The sequence below is a fragment of the Antedon bifida genome, chromosome 2 (genome assembly GCF_963402885.1).
Source record: "Antedon bifida chromosome 2, ecAntBifi1.1, whole genome shotgun sequence".
Taxonomy (NCBI): domain Eukaryota; kingdom Metazoa; phylum Echinodermata; class Crinoidea; order Comatulida; family Antedonidae; genus Antedon; species Antedon bifida.
Window position 1 is genome coordinate 34,736,379 of NC_136227.1, and position 21,277 is coordinate 34,757,655.

The following is a 21,277-nucleotide window of genomic DNA, read 5'->3' on the forward strand; positions in this document are numbered from 1 at the left end:
AAAAGCTTTCCAATGGGGTACAATCAATATACCAAGGATTACCCTTAGATCTAGAAAAGCTTTCCAATGGGGTACAATCAACATACCAAGGATTACCCATAGAGCTAAGCTATTCAATATGGGGTACAATCAACATACCAAGGATTACCCATAGAGCTAAGCTATTCAATGGGGTCCTTATAACAAAAACATAGAAACATTCACAAAAATATAACAACCGTTCACAATACATCAGTCTGGCTATGCACATTACTAACATAAAGCTTTATATATAGCACGGTTATACTCATTAGGTGTTTTTATACATTTTATGTTTGATGGAACATTATTCCAATCTTTAATAGTATGATAATAAAATGTTTTTGAAGCTAACACTTTGATATTAGGAATTACAAAATGTTCATTAATTTCCTTTCTTTCAACAAAATGCACTCCGTGTTTTGTGGGTGCACGGACAACTTATTTTGAACTACCACTTGTAACATAATTCCATACCATGACCTAGTTAATGTGAAATGTATAATGGATCACGATGAGCCACCAATAAGGCACTGTCATTGGCATATAATAATAGTTTGCAATCATTATCAATACAAATAGACATATCGATAATATAACAAATAAAAAGAAGCGGGCCTAAAATACTGCCCTGTGAGTACATTGTAATGTTGGGGAAAAAGTGTTATCAATACAACGTCATGGGGTAATTTCCCGATTGATCGTAATCAAAACGGTACTGGAGTCTGGGTTTGGTCTACTAGCGTTCCTGCGCCTAACTCGTCATCCATTCATAGAAGCCTTGATGAAGTTAGCCTACGTGGTGGTAACCATAGAACGGTCCCGAGATAACGACTATACTTCGGCTTTAGTTGATAGAGGATTGAAATATTGTTAGAGATAGATGTTTGATTATGTGTAGATGTGTGACTTGTTCTATTATCCAAATGATGTTCCGCATATAGGAGATGAAGATAGTAGTTGGGTGTAATGATTTTGTATATCATTTAATTATCATAGACTGTATATTATGCGATAAATATTATTTTATATATATTTTTTAAATATTTATTGTTATGATTATAATATTAATAAAAAGATATTTGTTAGTATAAATTTAAAAAGCTAAAAAAAAAAATAGATATAAGAGGTGTAAAATGATTAAATATATTTAGAGTTAGTATATGAATTATTGCACAAAGGGAGTTCAGATACCAGATCAGAACCAATATTACAAAAATAGTTATTAAAATGATTAGATATAGTACAAGTTTTAAAACTATTATTGCCGTCTATATTTATACAAAAATGTGAATTCTCATTTCTTTTAGTATTTAATTAATTAATTAGGTGTTTCAATAACATTCATTTTGCAGTTTTTAAATATTATTTAAAAAGATTCTAGGTAATTTTCTAAAAATACTTTCTATGGAATTTTGAATTGGATATTTATAGACGTCGTACGACGCTGCCGATATAATCGTGTACATTGTGTTTCAACAGAAAGACAGTTAGACCGTGGAAAAGTTTTTGTGACGTCACGGACAAAGTAAATATAGCATACATATACGTGGATTATTAATAATAATTATACAGTAGTTGACGTCAAAGGGAGTGGCGCAGTTGGTGGTACAAATCCTCACATTTGACTGTATCAGTATATTGATAGTCCAGATACGAGATCCAGTTACAGTCCAGTCTTAAGCCAATTTGTAAGTTTACAATATTTCATTAATATAGTTCGGAACAAGAATAAGAGAAGTATAATTCTGATGGTTATGCTTCCATGGTTATTTGGAGGAGAGTGTGGGTTGTGGTAAATGTCTTGTTAATATCACTGAACGTACTATTCTGTGTGCCACACACTAATCGTCAACAAACAACGAGTTCTCTGCCAGTAATTGCCGAACCTTAATCATAATCTTAAATGTAGCAGGACAGTATTGTTAATTGAAATTGGTTTCTAGACAAATCGTTGTGCAAGATAATTGACGTTTTTCGAGTCTCGAAAACGAAAAAAAAAATGAATCAATTTGGAATGGCGGAATTCCATGATATTTATCTTGGCAATTTTATGATGTTTGAACTTGCCTGTTTGCAGCCGGTTGTATAAATTGACGATCACTTTATGCTTCCGTAGGTATGCATAAATTGATGGTCACTTTAAGCTTCCGTAGGTATGCATACATTGGTGGTAACTTTAAGCTTCCGTAGGTATGCATAAATTGGTGGTAACTTTAAACTTCCGTAGGTATGCATAAATTGACGATCACTTTATGCTTCCGTAGGTATGCATAAATTGATGGTCACTTTAAGCTTCCGTAGGTATGCATAAATTGGTGGTAACTTTAAGCTTCCGTAGGTATGCATAAATTGGTGGTAACTTTAAAGCTCAGGTACAGGCATGAATTTTAAATATAATATTTGGTTAATTGTACATAAATCAAATATTTGTAACAGAAATCAAGATGAAAAAACATGAATTTCCCTTAATATGGTCAAATACAAAATTTGGCAAAATTCTTCCATAAAAACCAGGAAGACTTTTTTTCAGTAGTTAGGTAGTTAACCTAATGTAATAACATGTCTGGTGACTCCCTAGAAGGTGAAAAAAGATGGTGGATATACAGTGGATAATTTTTGCTATAGCATGAAAATAAAAATCTGAAGTTGAATAAAAATACCAGAAATGTAATATTCAAGTTATATTACCTATATTTAGTCATCTGATAACATTTTTTACCACACCGTTTATTTTTCATAGCTTTTTAAAATGCCTCTCTATTTACAAAATTTGTGTACAAAAGAATAGAGATTTTACTGTGTAATTTGAACTATCCCCCCACTGATAAGAAAGTGCTTATTTTCAACAAGCTCGTGTAACACAAATAAAATCCCAAAAATTATGAAACATAGGGGAAACTATAGATCGATAATTATTGGAATGTATGATCAATAGAAATGTTTTGCCCGCACCTGGCCTTTAAGCTTCCGTGGGTATGCATAAATTGGTGGTAACTTTAAGCTTCCGTAGGTATGCATAAATTGGTGGTAACTTTAAGCTTCCGTAGGTATGCATAAATTGGTGGTAACTTTAAGCTTCCGTAGGTATGCATAAATTGGTGGTAACTTTAAGCTTCCGTAGGTATGCATAAATTGGTGGTAACTTTAAGCTTCCGTAGGTATGCATAAATTGGTGGTAACTTTAAGCTTCCGTAGGTATGCATAAATTGGTGGTAACTTTAAGCTTCCGTAGGTATGCATAAATTGGTGGTAACTTTAAGCTTCCGTAGGTATGCATAAATTGATGGTCACTTTAAGCTTCCGTAGGTATGCATTAAACTTTATTTTAGTGTACCATTATACAAACTACAGTACTCCAAATGTCTCCTTTTACCTCTAGAGGGCTCACTTCCGTGTGACAAACCCATCACAGGTTATTTCAAATAAAATAATGAACTACGCTCTTTTTTTTGGTTTACTTTATTTAAACTAACAGTATGAAAACCAACTGTTAATGTAATACATTACTCGTATAGGAGTTGATTATTCAATGAATAATTGTTACCCAAATGTAGTAATGCGTTGAACCATTGACAATCTTAAAAGAGTCGGCTTTGTAGTAATGCGTTGCACCATTGGCAATCAATGTTTATATTTCTATTTGTTTGCAACCTTTGGGCTCAACAACAAAAGAAGCTATCAATATCAACGTTATGGTGTTCTACTCAATTGTTTAACTTCATTGTTATAAGCTGTTCATACGTATCTAGACTATGAACACACGCCATGACTAACGCGTTTTACATATTTAAAACTCACCTATGAACAACAAATGTACTGGTTTAATGAACTGTGTGAAATCAAATGACTTTTGACATTGGTCGAACCAAATAAAACATACAATGTGAGCATTTTCTATAAAACAATTTTTTAATAAAATAATGGTCTATTATGTTTATTAATAACATTCTGACATTGTGTACAATTCAATGTATGAAATAGGTAATAGTGACATTACAATTGAGTAAGTTATTAAGGAACTCATTCACTCTTCCTGGTATAATAGGGAATAGTGACATTACAATTTAGTAAGTTATTAAGGAACTCATTCACTCTTCCTGGTATAATCTAAAGCTTCTCTGTTTGAGTGGGTTAGTCGAAGATGGCGTCTCGAAGGCAAAAATTCATATTTTATTTAAAAAAAAAAGATTTGTGTAAAAACTAGCATGCTATCGAAGTTGCTAAATCAGTAAGAAGATAAGAAGGAAATTCGATAAAATTAAATTTATTCAGATTGCAAAATAAGAATTTTGTTTTATTGTTTAACAGATTCATAATGGATGGAAAAGATGTAAAATTCCAAACATTTCTGGGAGAACTAAGTGAACACTATTCTGGTGTAAAGATGCGATGGCTGAGAATGCTTCTATTTGGTATTTTACCCATTGGAACTCTTGATGAAAAATCAGCCCTAGATTTATTTAACCAACTGACTGAACGTGGATTGATTTCCAAAACTGATTTGAAGCTGTTGTCGGACATTGCTGAAGTAACCGAGAGGGCCTTAGCAACAGAACGCATAGACAAATATAAGAACACTATCCAAAGTAGCGATACAGCAGGTGTAGGATTAACAGCATATCGCAGAGCAATGTTTAATGTTCTAACTAACACTGACAACGACGATTTGATGAAGGTTATTGGTTTCTACACATTGAGTGACTACAACTATGACAATATATGGGATGTTGTATATCACATTGAGAAAGCCGGACGCTTGAAATCACAAAACGACCGTGACACTTTTGCAAAGCTTATAAACCAACATGCACAAAGTTTTCTAAAAGGTAGATCGCCACATTATTATGCATAATACACTTACTTGAGATCATTTAAATAGAACCTAATTTAATTACGTAATTTTGAAATGTGTATTTAACTATATTTCTCATTCTCACAGATTTCCTCATCTTTATTAAACAATAAACAAAATAACATAAAAAAAAGTCCGATTCCGAATAAAAATATATAATATATATATATACACAGTAGGCAACGAACATTAATTCTAAACCGCCCGGTGATATATACTGAAATTTAATTAATTAATTTGAAACGATAAAGATGAGGAAATCTGTGAGAATGAGAAAAAGTCGCCCCAACCGAGACTCGAACTCGGACCGCCTGCTTGATATGCAGATGTCCTAACCATTAGACCACTGGGGCTTTCATGGTATTGTTCGAACTCGATTGGATAGCGACTCTTTAACATTCTCGGCGTGGTACGGCGGAACAGCACTAGTCCTCAGTTGTACACACGCGCAACAGAGATCAAATTGATACGCCCTCATCTTACAGTATTTTTATTCACGAGGCGGGATCTCCGAAGAGATACTTTTATATATATAAACACAGTAGGCAACGAACATTAATTCTAAACCGCCCGGTGATATATACTGAAATTTAATTAATTAATTTGAAACGATATATATATATATATATATATATATTTAGAATTAATGTTCATTGCCTGATGAGTTTATATATATATATATATTTGAATTATTTGATGTATAGAACATTCATTGTAAATTCAGGTTTTTTATTTATATTTATTAAAACAGGTCAAGTGACAATAAGTAGTAGGCCTAATGAAGAACAAGGAATGCGAAAAGAGGTTAAATCAGAAACAGGTTAGTTGCTTTCAGAATAATAATATTTAAACAAAATTCTTTTTGATGTTTAATTCCAATCCTGACCACATGTAGAACGATATATAATTAGGAAGCTTCATTATTAAAAACGAAATGTTGTTAACATCATAATAAGTAAGACTTGTATTACACATGTTATTATTCTTTGAGATGCAATAAGCTTAATTCTAATCCGCATTACAAAGTTTGTTTACTGAATACAAATATAGGATTTTCAGAGTAAATATGTATGTTTTATTAGTATTTTAATACACTAACACTCGACCGCACGGTGTACGGCTCTGAAAATGTTTATTTTTCTGTTTGCTGCCCTCTGTTGAGCATATTTCGACAACCCCTGATGGATTAAAAAGTGTGTTTGCCGCCCTCTATAATTCCGCCTATACTTATACAATCAATGGAAAAACGAAGTTTCTGTAACAACAAAACATTCTTGCATTAACAACAATCATGATATTATCTAGCCCTGAAAAAACATAAATAAATAGTTTAATTTAGTAAAAATAATGCCTAATGGATCAATTGATAATCGGCAATGTAATAATATTAATAATGTTTTCCAAATAAAATATATTCAGAAAAGATAGAAGTAGTTATTTTTCCTTAAACAGATGAGGAAGTGTCGACGACTCTTAAAGAAGAACAAGGAAAGCGAAGAGAATATAATGACTCCGCCTCACGACGAAACAGAAAATCTTGGTTTGTTATCACTCTCGAAAGATTGGGCTTAAAAACTTCAGATTCAAGTGAGTTACTTTAGTTATGTCGTATGCATTACATAATAATATGGTATTTAAAATTAATAATAGCACAAAAAAAAGATCTCCTATTCAGAAAGTATATTAAGTAAAACTTAGTTTGATGGGTTTAGATAGATATAATTTATGTTTGAAGAAATGTTTATCAAACAAAATCACATCGTCTTACTTTAATTTTGCTCATTTAATCATAATTAATTTGAAAATAAAATGTATTCATAAAATAATTGATAAGATTTTGTAATCAAATTCAAATTAATAGTAATTGACCGTAATATATATATTTTATTTGCCGCCCTCTATAATCCCCTTTACTGTACACAGATTAATTAGGGCCTATAACGCACAAGTGTATGTCATTTGGCATACAATATTGTGGACGATCATTAATTAATTTAATTATGACGTAGATAATTGTGAGTTTAGTTTCAATCATAAACGTCCTCCGCAATAATTAATGGCCTTTTAACCTAACACGACAGCAATAACAATAATATATTATATTATTGTTATTGTTGTCGTGTATAAGCAAAAGTTGTATTATACTGATATACCTGAAAAATATTTAATTTAATTCTTATACTACAATTAAATTTTTAATTCACCGTCTCACAACCCTTAATGTAGAAAATCCGCTTTACCTCCAGCTAACGTAGAAACACAGCTTATGTAGTAAATACAAAATCAACACCACCAGCGCGCTCGACATATGAGGTTTACTACTAAAGCGGTGGATTGCTACATAACGGCTACAATCAATCAGTTCTGGCGACCCAGTCGTTTCACTTTTCTTCCTTTTTGATTGATAATAATTATATTGAGTTTTTCGCCCTCTATATAATTTACTTGGGTGTACTTCGGCTCTATTTTAACCACTACACAATTTGTATTACAGTTGAACCTCTCGTAAGAGGCCATCCTATTGCACCCTCAGGACCGGAAAAAGAGGCCGCTTACGGGGTGACCGTTCACGGGAGGTTCTGCCGATAGAAGGCCAATGTCACGTATTATGGCTATGCACGATATTTTTCGGCGTTCTTAACGCAACGGGCCTCTAAATTCTCCAGATATTAATTGTATTTTATTGTGTATGATCAGGTGGTTTAGTATTATTTATGATTTTCAAGACAAATTTTAAAAGCTTTTATCATATGAAAATGGTCGGTCAAAATCTGTATAGATTTCTCATCTCATCTAAAAAACACAGGAATGTTCTTCACAGACATGTTTTTAAAATCGCTTTGAAATAAAGCTAATAATATATAACGCACGTAATATATCAAAATCAAACACAATTGTATTTTTGGTGTCAAAAAAAGTCAATACGAATTTTTCGGGTGGCCGTGTACGGGAGGTAAAAAACATTTCATTTTTAGTAAAAAAAAAGTGGCCGCGGCCGTTTACGGGAGGTGGCCGCTTACGAGGGGTACCAATTAATGCACTAATTAGATAGGAAGAACAAACGGGCTTTGAAAGTGCGGCCGATAACGGAGGTGGCCGTTTACAGGAGGTGGTCGCTCACGGAGGAAATTGTAGGCCTTCTTAATTAAAAGTAACTTAAATCAAATAACTTTATCTTGAAAATATTTTCTTATTTTTTTCATTAGAAAAAATTAAAAAATACCTGCTTCAAAGACAAAAGAAATTGTGTAAAGAGGCCAGTATATTTACACCAGCAACAATGCGTGGTAGATACACAGTTGACATTTCACAGATGTTTACCGATATGGAACTACTGAAAGAACGTGAAAACAATAAAGGAAGCAAACCAACAACATTAACAGAAGTGGTAGATGTTATCAGCTCCACACCTGGATGTAAAGCTCTTATAGATGGAGAGGGTGGGATAGGTAAATCTACTATATTAAGGCATTTATCATACAATTGGGCTACTGGTCTATCAATTAAAGTATTTCAAGGTAAAATTGTATTTCTTTTAAGTTTAAGAGATTTAAAACAAGATGACGACATCTTGGATATGATTGTAAAGGAAATTGATATGAAAGATTTTAATAGGCACACAAAACTTCCACAAAATTCAGAGTTAATTCAAGATTTTCTAATAACCCATGACGATACACTTGTATTTTTATTAGACGGATTAGATGAATTGCGATTTAATAATCCAAGCGTAATTAGTCTTTTCAGAAATAACTATTTAGAGAAAAGTAAAGTAATACTTACTTCACGATTAGAAAACATTCATGAATTCGTAAAAAAATGTAACGTACATGTAAGAGTTAATGGGTTTAACAACGAGAGCATAGGAAAGTACATTGACAAACATTTTGAGTATTTTGAAAAACCAGAATTGGGAAAATCCCTTAGACAAGAGTTAGATATTAACACATATGAGTCGTCGACGTCGGAGGAGGATTGCAAACATCCTGAAGCGTATGCAATGTGCAAAAACCCGATGCTACTTCTTTCACTCTGTATATTGTGGGAAGATAATCAAAGTCTCCCCGAAGATACAACTGACCTCTTTAAAGAACTATTTCGTAGTATTTTAAATCAGTGTATCAAACAAAAAAATGAACCAAAGATTTCTGATTTTGAAAAAACACCAGTGAAGTATGTAAATGCTATGGTTTTATTAGGGAAATGTATGTATGATAGCTTAAAAGTAAACCAACTTTCAATCAACAAAACGGATTTGACTGAACATTCGAACAAAGATATGGTTGATATGGCCTTAAAACTCGGGTTTGTTTACGAAGAAGCGCCAATTTCAAAATCTAAATTTGATAACATTTTTATGCCTCCTCACAAATTGATAGTAGAATCATTGGTGGGATTTTACTTGTGCAAATTATGTGAAAGCGAAGGTATTGTCGAGAATGAGTGCTCAGATGTACGAACATTACTTACACCATTGGATGATGATGAGTGGGAGGTGATACGAGAGAGTGAGCATTTATACAGAGCGAGAGAGTTTGCAATTGGTTTCCTTGGTGATAAAGCTGGCGGTTTCCTCAAGCACTGGGTTACAGATCGTTTGTCAACATATCGCTATCTGCCGAGAAATTTCAACTTTGTTAAAAAACAACATAAAGATGATATGGTAAATGAATTAATTAATCACATGACAAGCAAAGATTTAGAAATAAATAATCATTTGGATGATATATCTACCTCCATAAGAATGTTTATTGATTACATTAGTCCAGGTGTACAATGTGATGGGCATTTCATACGTCTAATTATGCAATTGTATTGTATGCAATATGATAATGATAGTGTCGATGACTTTTGTAGTAAGATGGCATGGGAGCGAAAGGGAAGAGTTATTGCACACATTTTAGGCATTCAAGATAAACGTGACGGTGTTTGGATCAGAATGTTCTCTCAAACAAGTTCAATTAGCATTAGGTGCTCTCGGTATCTATGATAGTAAACTTCACAACATTGATGTTAATACATTTTCTTCATTTCTCATTATGTGTCCTGAGCTGAGGTACCTTGCCATGTATGATTGCAATCTATCAGCTGACGACATTCGTCACGTGTCTGAAAAGTGTTCAATAAGAAATATTACATTTGTTCTTTAGTTAGTTTTCACTGATAACGTATGTTACTTCTACTATATAACAGACATATTTTTAAATCTCGCAGCAAGCAGGTGTCAATTTTTAATATCGCAAATAATTGCATTTCTAACATTAAATTTGTATTCAATATAAAAACGACCTTTTATATATAAATCGTATAGTAGATTAAATCAATATGATAATCTAAAACATTAGCTTTTATAAAATGTTTTTAAACCTTTTATTTTGACATACTTACCTTCATCAACGGATTTATAAGCTGTGCTGCCATATTTATTGAAAATGATTCTTTTATAATAATGCAATGTTTTTTACTTGATATATTGTATAGAATTGGTTGTGCGTGTTTTAAAGAAATTATGTGATAATATTATGTGATAAAATAATATTAAATCATAAATGTAATTTCACTCTTTATAATTAGGTTGGATGGTTTTAACCATCCAATACTAAAAGTAAAGTGGTACAACTTGAAACTACAAAACATAACATGAACATAATGATGAAACGTAATTAGTTATCAAAAGCAGTTTTATTAAATGAAAACGTAATTAGAAATTAAATTAACAAATAAACACATTATAAGATGTCTTTGGCACAGTAACAACAACAGAACAAAGTTGTAGTAGAATTTGTAAAACTAAAAATGACAAAAATCAAACAATGAAGACATTATATAATATAGTTTGATATCAATGATTAGTTTCATGTTCATGTTTTTAAATATATTTTTTGATGTAGACTTATTTTTTATGTTATGATGTAGAAATAGTGAAATATAATCCTGTATAAAATAAATTTAAGGGTGAAAATATATAGATTGGAATAATTAAAAGTTCTACTTAATGTTCAGATATATTTGTATACAGTCTTTGATTTTCTTTATGTTGTAAGAGTAATAACACTTGGTGTTAACAATAGTTTAAACCTGAACACTGTGCTGACTTGTAATAACACTTGGTGTTGACAATAGTTTAAACCTGAACACTATGCTGACTTGTAATAACACTTGGTGTTAACAATAGTTTAAACCTGAACACTGTGCTGACTTGTAATAACACTTGGTGTTAACAATAGTTTAAAGCTGAACACTGTGCTGACTTGTAATAACACTTGGTGTTAACAATAGTTTAAACCTGAACACTGTGCTGACTTGTAATAACACTTGGTGTTAACAATAGTTTAAACCTGAACACTGTGCAGACTTGTAATAACACTTGGTGTTAACAATAGTTTAAACCTGAACACTGTGCAGACTTGTAATAACACTTGGTGTTAACAATAGTTTAAACCTGAACACTGTGCTGACTTGTAATAACAATTGGTGTTAACAATAGTTTAAACCTGAACACTGTGCTGTGCCGAAAACAACAGTAACTACTTGCATAGAAATAAATGTCATAAATACCATTAACAATCCCAGATTTCAATTGGTGCAATATTGGGTAACAGTATGTGAACCCAGTACTGTAGTAAATTTAAAGCCAGGAGCCATGGATTTGATGTGGATATCTTGATGGAGAATTGAATGAATATGCAGAGATCAAACTTGCAGTAGGTTGTTTGAAGACAGGTTAGTTATCCTTCTCTAGCTGAGATCTTAACTCCATGACATTCTCATCGCAGGATTCCAGAACCTTAAACGCTTCATTCTCCTTTACTGGTTTCAATTTCTTTCCCGCGTTCTAGGTGTAAAAAACATTACTGATTAACGTTAAATAATATTATAGTTAGTTATAATATAGTTTTAACAACCAGGTCGCTGCGATCCAATAGGAGCTCAAGATCGGCGTCGCTGATGACTTGTTCTTCACAGTTTTTGATAATGCCAGAGTGATCAGTGGAGCGTAACACTTTTAGTAGTTCCATGGGATCCATCACAGCTTTTGAGTCTCTCACCATAGTTTTACTGCCTTTTAATTTACCTAAAGAACAAAATAAGATAATGAATTTTTTAAATGAATGAGAACAATCAATGCCTAGAAGTTTGCATACTACTGTAGAAGTGTATAAAACAATATGATTAATTTAACGTATTTATTTGAATAAAACGCCCCGGGCGTTTATTGTTCAGGAGGGTTTTTAGGGAGGTGTGAAAGACAAAACTGACCTTGATGAATGACCATCTTCTCCAGCTTCCTCTTTGCAGCTGCTCTCTCCACTATCTTCTGGTCAATGGTGTTAATGGTCACTAACCTGTACACAATCACTGGCTTTTCTTGACCAATTCTGTGGCATCTATCTTATCTTGGGCTTGTAGATCTGACTGTGGGTTCTATAATATAACTATAAATGCTACTTTACAATGTATTGAAAGTCACTACACTAAAACAAACATTACACCACAAGCTTGTGACTAATTATTATAACATGGGTTCAAGGATGTAGCCAATCAGACGTGCTGAAATGAGTCACATGTGCGCTCTTTATTCTTTCACTATCATGCACTTGAGTGCACAAAGTGCGCAGCAAAAAAGCATATTGCACTCTGTGTGTAAATCGTATGGCAGATTATTGATCACGCTGTAATAAAATGTAGTCATTATTTATTTAACTTACCCAATCACTGTCATATATAATGACTGTGTCAGCTGTTGTCAAGTTGATGCTTAACCCACCAGCTCTTGTTGAAAGCAGAAAGATTAAATAATCAGGATCATTGCTGAAATTACTAATCTGAGAAAGATAATAACACAACTTTCTTCCACTAACTTTGAATAATTGAGAAAAACAAACATGGTTTGTGGCTGCTACAACCAACTGATATTAAAGATAATTAGCATTAGGTGGACATTTGGTACAAATTAAGACAAACATATTTTTCATCTTTTCTCTATCAGTAAAAATATTCATAATACTAATTAACACAATACAGCAGAAGTTGCTAAAATCAGAATGTGTGTATCAACTTAATTCAGTATCATTTATATTTACAAGTTATTCCAAATAATTTTAAATTTCTTCTTCTTCACCATGCAGATGTTTACCTGTTGTTGTTTCTCAGCGAAAGCCATGCTGCCATCTAGACGACAGTAGTTGTGGTTTCTTAGGTGGCAGTAATCTTCAAGTATGTCAAGCATTGAGGTCATCTGGGAAAAGATGAGGACCTACAGACAAACAGATCAGACATTGAGGTCATCTGGGAAAAGACGAGGACCTACAGACGACCAGACAAACAGATGAGACATTGAGGTCATCTGGGGAAAGATGAGGACCTACAAACAAACAGACAAACATATCAGACATTGAGGTCATCTGGGAAAAGACGAGGACCTACAAACAGATCAGACATGGAGGTCATCTGGGAAAAGATCAGGACCTACAGACAAACTGACATATAATTCAGATGTTTTTATAAAATAATCTGGTACCAATTGCCAATTTCATTAACTTATTACATTCTTTTAAACTAACATGAATATTTAAGATTGATACCTTGTGTCCACGCTTCTTTAGTTCAGGTAACATTCTCTCCAACACTAAAAGCTTTCCGCATGACAAGATCCTTGTCAACTTTGAACTGTTGCGTGACCGGGTCAAGTGGATATTCCAGTAGGTAAGGATGGTTACAGCATTTTCTTAGTTGCATTACAATGTTTTAAAGCTTAATATTAACTGCTGATTCTGTATTTGATGGGGTCTCACCAGGTGCAGTTGGTTCTCTGAAATAAATAATAAAGGGGTATAAAGTAATGTACTCATGGATGTCGTGCTGGTGGACAGGGACACCCTCTTACAGAATATTATAAGATATAGCACTAACCAACACCATACTACAAAGACTAATTTCAATTTCCAACCAAAACCCCATGCCACCTGAATACAACAAAATATTTTTCCTATTCAATCTTTTTGGTACTCACGCCTAGACTTCTCTACTACATCTATTGTAAACTCACTTGGCAAATGTGTCTCTAATCTTTTTGTACCAATCTTCAACATCATCAGATTCCTCATTTTCATTAAATACAATGGAGTAGTTTTTTTTAGAGCATCCTCTCTTGGGTCGACCTTTTGGGGTCAATGTTACCTCTTCTTTTTTCTGTGGAACAAAAGGATGGCAGGTGACAACAACATTCTTTTTATATACGTTTCAATAGTTTGGAACTTAATAACATAAGGCTCCTAAACAAACTATAGAAAGTATGGCTACAGGACTCGATTTTTTAACTTTTAGTTATCAACCAATCATTGGCTAATTCTTACTGCAATTTCTCAGCTGCAGAATCACGCCTCATTTATTTTCTAATTTCATGTTAACTACCCCTAGACACTCTGGCTTGTAGGCAGCTAGGTTGATTAAAACAGAGCCATGGCACGTGATACACTGTTCTTACCTTGGGTTTGACCTTATCAATAATTGACCTGTCTAGAGTTGATGCGTAGAATTCTTGTTGAATACTCGTCATTGGTGCGTTTACAATGATCTCTTTCTTTGTAGGTATTGTCAGGTCAACATCTGTCTTTAAGCGTCGTAATAGAAATGGCGTCAAGATCTGTAAGATACAGTTTTGATACAGAATAAAATTACAAACAGAAAATATCAACATTAATCTGTGCATGCATTTAAGCCCAGTATAATCTGTTCCATTCTCATCGGCACTATAATTGGTCGATTTTTTTAACGTTTGGTCCGATAGACGGAGCAAAGTTTATGGCGTCTCACTCTGTTAATTACCGTTCCCTTCGTTTTTGATTTAAGAAACTGTTAACTGATTTGTTGGCAGTACCTGGTGCATCATGGATATAACATGTTGTTCTCTCTCCTTAGCTACAATGGCTTCTTCATCTTCATGACTTGTAAAGGAATTAAAATCAAACCAGGATTCAAACGTGAAAAATAAGATAAAGAAAATTTATATCCACATCAGTTTTGTTCTTATACAGAGGGAAATTGTTTGGTGGGCAGTGATTGACATGTTTGTCTTTCACACCTGGGTTGGCATTTATCAATATTTGCTTATATTTTTGCTTAAGGTGAAATATTTAAGAAGTGCTTAAGCAAATAACTTAATCTTATTTATCAAACCGTCTTAGCAATGTCTTAGCAGAAAAATTGTCTTAGGTAAATTTTACTTTGCACATGCGCAAAATTAAACTCTAGAGGGCAGCAAATTATGTCTTAAGACGAAAAATTCTTGCTTACGCATGCGTATTAGCTTTTTTCTCTTAGCGATGGCGGCGCTATAACATTTTATCTCCGTATTTTCACTCCCAACAAGAGAGGGTGCATTCTGGCTACTATTGTTTTTATTACTTGAAATAGAGAAAGAGCACAACAGTCGGAAATACATACGAAAATCATTCGCTCTAAACTTAAATCAAATCAACATTTATTTATTTTTATCAATGACAGCGACCCTTGGCAGCCGATACAGTTTTCTAAAAGTTAGTCAATTGGGTCGTACCTATCCCGAAAATTTTAGTTTTGCTCGTCCAATTTCTAGGCCATCTTTATGAAGATCGATATCATTATTTTAGCGTCCGTAGTACAGCGGAAAACGCACTAGCGTAGCCTTTCCGAATGTTCATTGTTCCGGCCTAGCGCGCTCGCGTTGTCAAAAAAGAATGTTTCTGTTGCAGAAATGAGATAAGACGAAATTTTTCATCTTAAGGCAGGGTGTTGTTCGTCTTAGATTTAAGACAAAATTAAGCAAATTTTATATATTGATAAATCTGACTTAGGCAAAATCAAGGATTTAAGGCAAAGTTAAGACGATTTTTTTGCTAAGCAAGTTTGATAAAATCCGGCCCCTGCTCCGGAAAATAAAAATTGCGTTGCATTTTGTTTTCACAACACGCCACGTGCCAATCTTATGTAACTGCATGACGCATCATGAAAACAAAAAGTAACTAATGCTGTATGACGAACAATCTGTTGCGAACCTCAACTGGAGCAGGACCGGATTCAAATTGATAACAATTAATACTTACGTTTGTAGATCATCAAACACTTCTGGTAGTAAGAAGTTTAGCATAGACCACAACTCAGACAGGTTGTTTTGAAGTGGGGTACCAGTAAGTAGAAGTCTGTTGGCAGATTGATACGTCTTCAGTTCTCTAAAATAAACATAGTTGCATACAAAATCAAACAATTTATCTTACCACCTTATAATTTAAATAGCTTGTATCAAGTTGGAGGCTAAGTTGTACTGCTATAAATTCATTACAAACATGTTGGGATATTTCTATAAACATGATGGTGGTTTCCAAACAGTGAAAGTGGTAGGTAAGACTAGGTTATGAACAGACTTAAGTTGGTATGTGAAATATAAGCTGGGTAGAATCAATTTAGGTTAGGCTCAACTTCACTCAGCACAAATACTTCTTTACATATGACACTCTGTGTGTAAATCGTATGGCAGATTATTGATCACGCTGTAATAAAATGTAGTAATTATTTATTTAACTTACCCAATCACTGTCATATATAGTGACGGTGTCAGCTGTTGTCAAGTTGATGCCTAACCCACCAGCTCTTGTTGAAAGCAGAAAGATGAAATAATCAGGATCATTGCTAAAATTACTAATCTGGGAAAGAAAACAATCTTACAATATTTTGTAATCATTGAAAAACAAATTAACATGATTCATGGCTGGTATTATTATGAAAAAACAAAACATGGTCTGTGGCCTGCTACAAGTCCAACTGATATTATTGTATTAAAAAAGCTATAGTCAAGTCATTACTTGGACGTGTAAAAATTAAGACAAACACATTTTCCAACTGAATTAAGTTTTCTCTTTACTCTGACGTATTCTGAAATATTTACATATTGTCTATCAGTAAAAACATTCTTGCACTCATTCTTAAAAAAAACCACAGAAACGTAATAATACAGCATGCATGCAGTAGGCCTAGTGGCTGCTAAAATCTGAATGAATGAAATGTCTATATCAACTGGCCATTAATTGTGCATTCACTATAATTTACATTTACAAATTGGCAAAAACATTTTTCCTTACTCTGTATCTACGAGTGCTTACCTGTCAACAGCCATCTAGACGACAGTAGTTCTGTCTCTGTACATGGAGGTATATGTAGGTCTACATGGTCATGGTGGAGGTATTTAATAACTCCATTGTTTGTGTGTAGCAGCTGTAATCTTCACGTATGTCACGCACTGTCATCCTGCTGTGAGAAGATGAAGACAATTCTGATCAGACATTGAGGTCACCTACGTTAATTAGGCCTAGTAGTAGACTACTAAACTAGGCTAGTTAAAAGTAGAATTCACACTTCCCTCCTCCGACTCTCCAGAGTTGTTTGTGGGCTAGGCCTAGGGGAGAAAAGAGTGTGGTAGGCCTACCACATTCTTTAGGCTACACCCTGCTGGCTGGCTGGCTGTGTGTGATGAATCTGTGTGATAATTGTCACGTTAGTTAGGTGCCAGGCAGGCACCAGTAGGCCTAGCATAATACCAAAACAGAAAAACAGCTTACCTAAGTTTTGTGGCTCTGAAGAACAGGCTAGGCCTACACCTTTTATATTATTCATAAACGCCGCGCTGTGTGAATTGATACCACCAAACCATTCCACCTGCTCTCTACTCGTTTTAAATAAAAAAAAACCAAAGAGCGCCTTCAACGGACAATGAGACAGTTTTTGAAAAATAATTTATTTTACCAATTTAATTTTTCATCACTATTTCGATATCAAAATATAACTCAATTCGTTTATTTTTTTCGTACCCAGAATTTAAATACAATACAACAACAATTGTTTTGTAATATTGCCGGCGCAGTGACGATGCGATAATGCTGAGTCATCATGATGACGGTAAAGATGCCATGTTTTAGCATAAAAAACACTATAGCAAATATGTAAAAGGTATAGATGATAAATGCCGACTGGACAAAGAAAGACAATGGAAGAATATGAGAATTGTTTTAAGGTTTGCATGAAGAAATCAAATGTTTATATAAAGTTTGCAGTAACTGTAAACCACGCGTATATATACCGTTGTTCTGAAATGAATGATTGTTAAGTTTCTCGACGTTTCAATCAAATAAAATTATACTTTGATCGACCTCAGGAGAATCAGAAAACACTACTCCTCGCTCCTAAGGACGATCATAATATCTATGGATGGGACGATCAAAGCATAATACTGATCGAAACGTTAAGAAACTCACAGTTTTTTTCAGAACTAAATATAGGCCTACGTGCACGGGGCCGCAAACTTTATAATATGAGAATTCACAAATCATCAATAAACAATTCCTGACATCATCCCTGACTACCTTTATTATATTCCACACGCACCAATGCATTATGGGAAGGTCCAAATTCATTGATCAACGCGCGCATCATCAACAAACTACAAACACGATTCAACCGGAATTGCCTTCAAATTACTCGTGTCAATTGCATACAAATTACAAGTAATTCCGCTATTGTGTTGCTGTTTATGAAATGTTTTATAGGTGTTTTGTAATTTTGTCACCAAATACATTTTATTTAAAAAGTCTATTATTGATATTATACAATATTTAAATCGAGGATCATGTGTGTTTTCGTATAGTTATATTTACTATGCGCGAGTTGTTATGGTAAAATCGAACGACCAAATTTCAATTTCAAATGTTCAAATTTCGATATTTTCATTATGAAATTATTATGCAGTACGGTACTATATTGATGATGACTCAAGAGTGACGCACAGTAATATGCTATACTCATGTTGATGCAATGTTACCACAATAAACAATTTAACTAACCTAAATTATTTAAAAATGTTTTAATCATAATCATAAGTCAATCAAAGGTAAGTATTTTGTTTAGGGAGGATCGAGAGTGAAATCAGATACCAAATAAAACGTATTGTGATATTATTCAAAATCAATAGGCATGAGAAGAAACAAAATTGCTATAATAATTATTAATTTTTTTCGCGTGATAACTTTATTTGTTTTCGCGTGTTGTTATTTCGCGTTATTTTTCGTGTGGAATCTACTCCATCGATACAAAATCAATTGTTCTAGGTAGAGTAAGGGGTGGATTCAGACATATTCATTTTCACTGTTCGCTAGTATTAAACCAAAATGGGTATTGTAGCGCACAGTGCTAAACTTCTCACTGATTTGAATCGTATCCTATTCATTATCACTGTGCGCGAGTACAACCAACATGGGTATTGTAGCGCACAGTGGTAAGCTTCTCACTGATTTTAATCGTATCCTATTCATTATCACTGTGCGCGAGTACAACCAAAATGCAATGACCATCGCATGATCCTCAGCAGTTACAGGACTAATGTTTTGCTTCCAGAAAATATTGATAAATAGAATACCGTTATGATTATTGCACATTGATTCTTATAGATAAACATACTGTTGTAAACAAATACATCGGGAAAACAATTAAGTTGAGAAATGTTTTATATATTATAAACAAGATGGCTATATAAGTATTGTGCTTATCTTCCTTATGTTATGATAGACCTCTATGTGTGATGTAACAATAATCTGAAGATCTGATCTTGCAATTTGTTTCATTTTTCTTTTTAATATTAGTTTTATTTCCATTCACCAGAAAGACAACATCTGCCAGTTTGGGTTTATAAGAAAAGAGATCGGAAAAGAGATCGTTTTGATAACTTCCTGATAGCGTGCTGGTAACAAGAACCCATTGTGACTGTCACGAACTCCTTTTAAGTATGTTTCCGATTGAAAATACTTTAGGAACCCTAGTGACATAAAAGTATACACACAAAATCCACAAAGTTGTAAAATAACTCAAAATAAAGATTTAATTTCAATCAACTTCAACTTTCAATAATCCAGTTAGCACTTTAACACAATAACTTTACAATACCCAACAAACTATAGTTTTACATCCCTTTATATACAAGATGTATATAACAATAACAATAACAGGATTTGTAAACGCAGAAAACAGTTACATTTTAATGCAGTTACAAAACTAATGAAGAAACTAGATAAAAATAGGAAGGCTCTGACATTTTAAACGAAACCAAGAAGTACAAATCGTCACATTTGACTGTTAGATAGGCATATACTGTCCATATACGAGATTCAGTCTTCTTAAGCCAAATTGTAAGTTTACACTAATTATACAGTAGTTGACGTCAAAAGGAGTGGCGCAGTTGCTGCTACAAATCGTCACATTTGACTGTTAGATAGGCCTACTGTCCATATACGAGATTCGGTCTTAAGCCAATTTGTAAGTTTACAATTACATTTCATTTTAATTAGTTCGGAACATTTATTTTCGAAACAATAATATGAGAATATAGGCATAATGATGATGGTCAAACATATGGAAATAATTATAACCTTTCATCGTTCACCAGCGGCCATTTTGTGCCATTTCGTTCATAAACATTCATTATTTTGTACTAGAGGGTTTAGGAAATGTAGACGATGGTTCTCGGAATAATGTTTTCCTTGTACGTTTTCTGTCGGTTACCATTATTGAAAATTCTTGACATTCGTAAAACTAAACCTACTCTGTTTCACAGTGTCTTAGATGATTAATAACATTTTAAAGTAGGCCTATAGTGTGTATTGTTTGGTAGGGCCCTTATAGGGCTGAGGTGGGGAGGTGGAGGTCATTTGAGGGAGGTGATTATTCAAGGGATATGTTTAATTTTTTAGTTTTAATAATATGGTAACATTTATAATCAAATAAAATCCTCTATAGATATATGAAAAGTGGTAAAAAAAGAATAACAAATAATTGGTAAATTGTAGATAACAGTGCGATTAATTCTACTACAAATAGTATCATTGTGTTACTATAAATACAATATTGTGTTAGTATGTAAACGAGATATAAATATTCGGCAATACCGTACACGTAAATTATTAATGCAATACTGTATAAAGATTCGATAGTATGTAAATGAGATATAAATATTCGGCAATACCGTACACGTAAATTATTAATGCAATACTGTATACAGATTCAATAGTATGTAAATGAGATATAAATATTCGAGGCCTAACTCTCTTTTTTTTAAATAGAAACCAAATAGCGCCATCACCGTACAACATGAGACCGTACCACCATTGTTTTGATCCAATTCATCACAAGTTTTTGTTCGTATTGCTTTGTAAATGAACGGCTGATACAAAAGCGTTTGTTCAATCATAGTTTGAATAACATTTATCGTTTGTCACTACGTCGAGTCAGAGTGTTTCTATTCTAAATATAACCCAATTATTTTTACGACCAGCATTATACAATAATGCAACATAACATTAATAAGACAAAGCATATAAATAGATT

The 21,277-nt window shown here is 33.3% G+C and overlaps 1 protein-coding gene and 1 pseudogene across 1 annotated transcript; one reads left to right on the forward strand and one right to left on the reverse strand.

Annotated features, from left to right (window-relative positions):
• The first annotated feature begins 1,605 nt into the window (after positions 1 to 1,605).
• On the forward strand, positions 1,606 to 10,812 carry LOC144834817 (uncharacterized). Its single transcript, XM_078689771.1, has 5 exons — positions 1,606 to 1,709; positions 4,330 to 4,847; positions 5,625 to 5,693; positions 6,326 to 6,460; positions 8,080 to 10,812. The coding sequence occupies exons 2-5, from the start codon at positions 4,337 to 4,339 to the stop codon at positions 9,861 to 9,863; spliced, it is 2,499 nt and encodes an 832-aa protein (XP_078545897.1). The 5' UTR covers positions 1,606 to 1,709; positions 4,330 to 4,336; the 3' UTR covers positions 9,864 to 10,812.
• On the reverse strand, positions 10,655 to 17,024 carry LOC144834686 (lymphoid-specific helicase-like; annotated as a pseudogene).
• Between the last annotated feature and the right edge of the window lie 4,253 nt (positions 17,025 to 21,277).